Source organism: Lipotes vexillifer, unplaced genomic scaffold, assembly GCF_000442215.2.
Source record: "Lipotes vexillifer unplaced genomic scaffold, Lipotes_vexillifer_v1.1 scaffold1451, whole genome shotgun sequence".
Lineage (NCBI taxonomy): Eukaryota > Metazoa > Chordata > Mammalia > Artiodactyla > Lipotidae > Lipotes > Lipotes vexillifer.
The window spans coordinates 166,491-167,304 of NW_006795096.1; the positions used below are offsets into that span (position 1 = coordinate 166,491).

Genomic DNA, 814 nt, shown 5'->3' on the forward strand with positions numbered 1-814 from the left:
GCCCCCCCCCCCCCGGCCCCCCCAGCAGCCCCCCCGCCGGCGCCCCCAGCAGCGCCCCCAGCAGCGCCCCCGGCAGCGCCCCCAGCAGCGCCCCCGCCGGCGCCCCCAGCAGCGCCCCCAGCAGCGCCCCCGCCGGCGCCCCCGGCCTCACCGCAGGCAGGCGTTCTCCTCCCGCAGCTGCCGCAGCTCCGTCTCCACCGCGGGCAGCCGCGCCAGCTCAGACCTCATGCTCTTCACGACCGCAGCGTCCTGCTCCTGCAGGGTCAGCTTCTGCTCCAAATCCTGATCGACGCCGGAGACAGAGGGGAGACAGTCATGGGCGCCTAACTGTCCCAGGTGCATGGCAGCTTCCACGGCCCTGGCCCCCACCTCTGGGCAGCCTGCGCCGGCCGTGCCTCTGCGCGGTGTCCTCAGGGGACACTCCCAGGGTAGCCCCACGCGCCACGTGCCGTGCCACCTGCAGGGCAGGAGCCCGTCACACGTCCGGCACAAGGACGCGCGGCGAAGGCTCCGTGAATCGACAACCACCCTCCCACGCTGGCTCTGCTTGCCACTCCCGTGGCACAGGGTCCCGACTGAGTCCTTGTACTGTGAGGACAGCCTGTCCATTACGACATGTAGTCCCCGGGAACACGTGGAGACACCAGGGAGACTCAGTGACGAGTCACAAAACAGGCTAAGAGCACAGGACCAGGATCTGAAAATCAGGCAATCATTCAACAAACACTAAGGGGCCCAGCTCTGGGCCAGGTACTGGGTCAAGCAGCGGGGACACCATGACACAGAGGACAGATGAGGTCTCTGCAGGGAAGAG

General features: G+C 68.8%; 1 protein-coding gene across 1 annotated transcript in view; it reads right to left on the reverse strand.

Annotated features, from left to right (window-relative positions):
* The window catches only part of LOC103091432 (mitotic arrest deficient 1 like 1), a 166,196-nt gene that overhangs the window by 154,334 nt on the left and 11,048 nt on the right, over positions 1-814 (reverse strand). Inside the window, exon 6 of the mRNA XM_007467423.1 lies at positions 152-282. Within this exon, the coding sequence (XP_007467485.1) occupies positions 152-282 (131 nt within the window). The remainder of the gene's footprint in view (positions 1-151; positions 283-814) is intronic.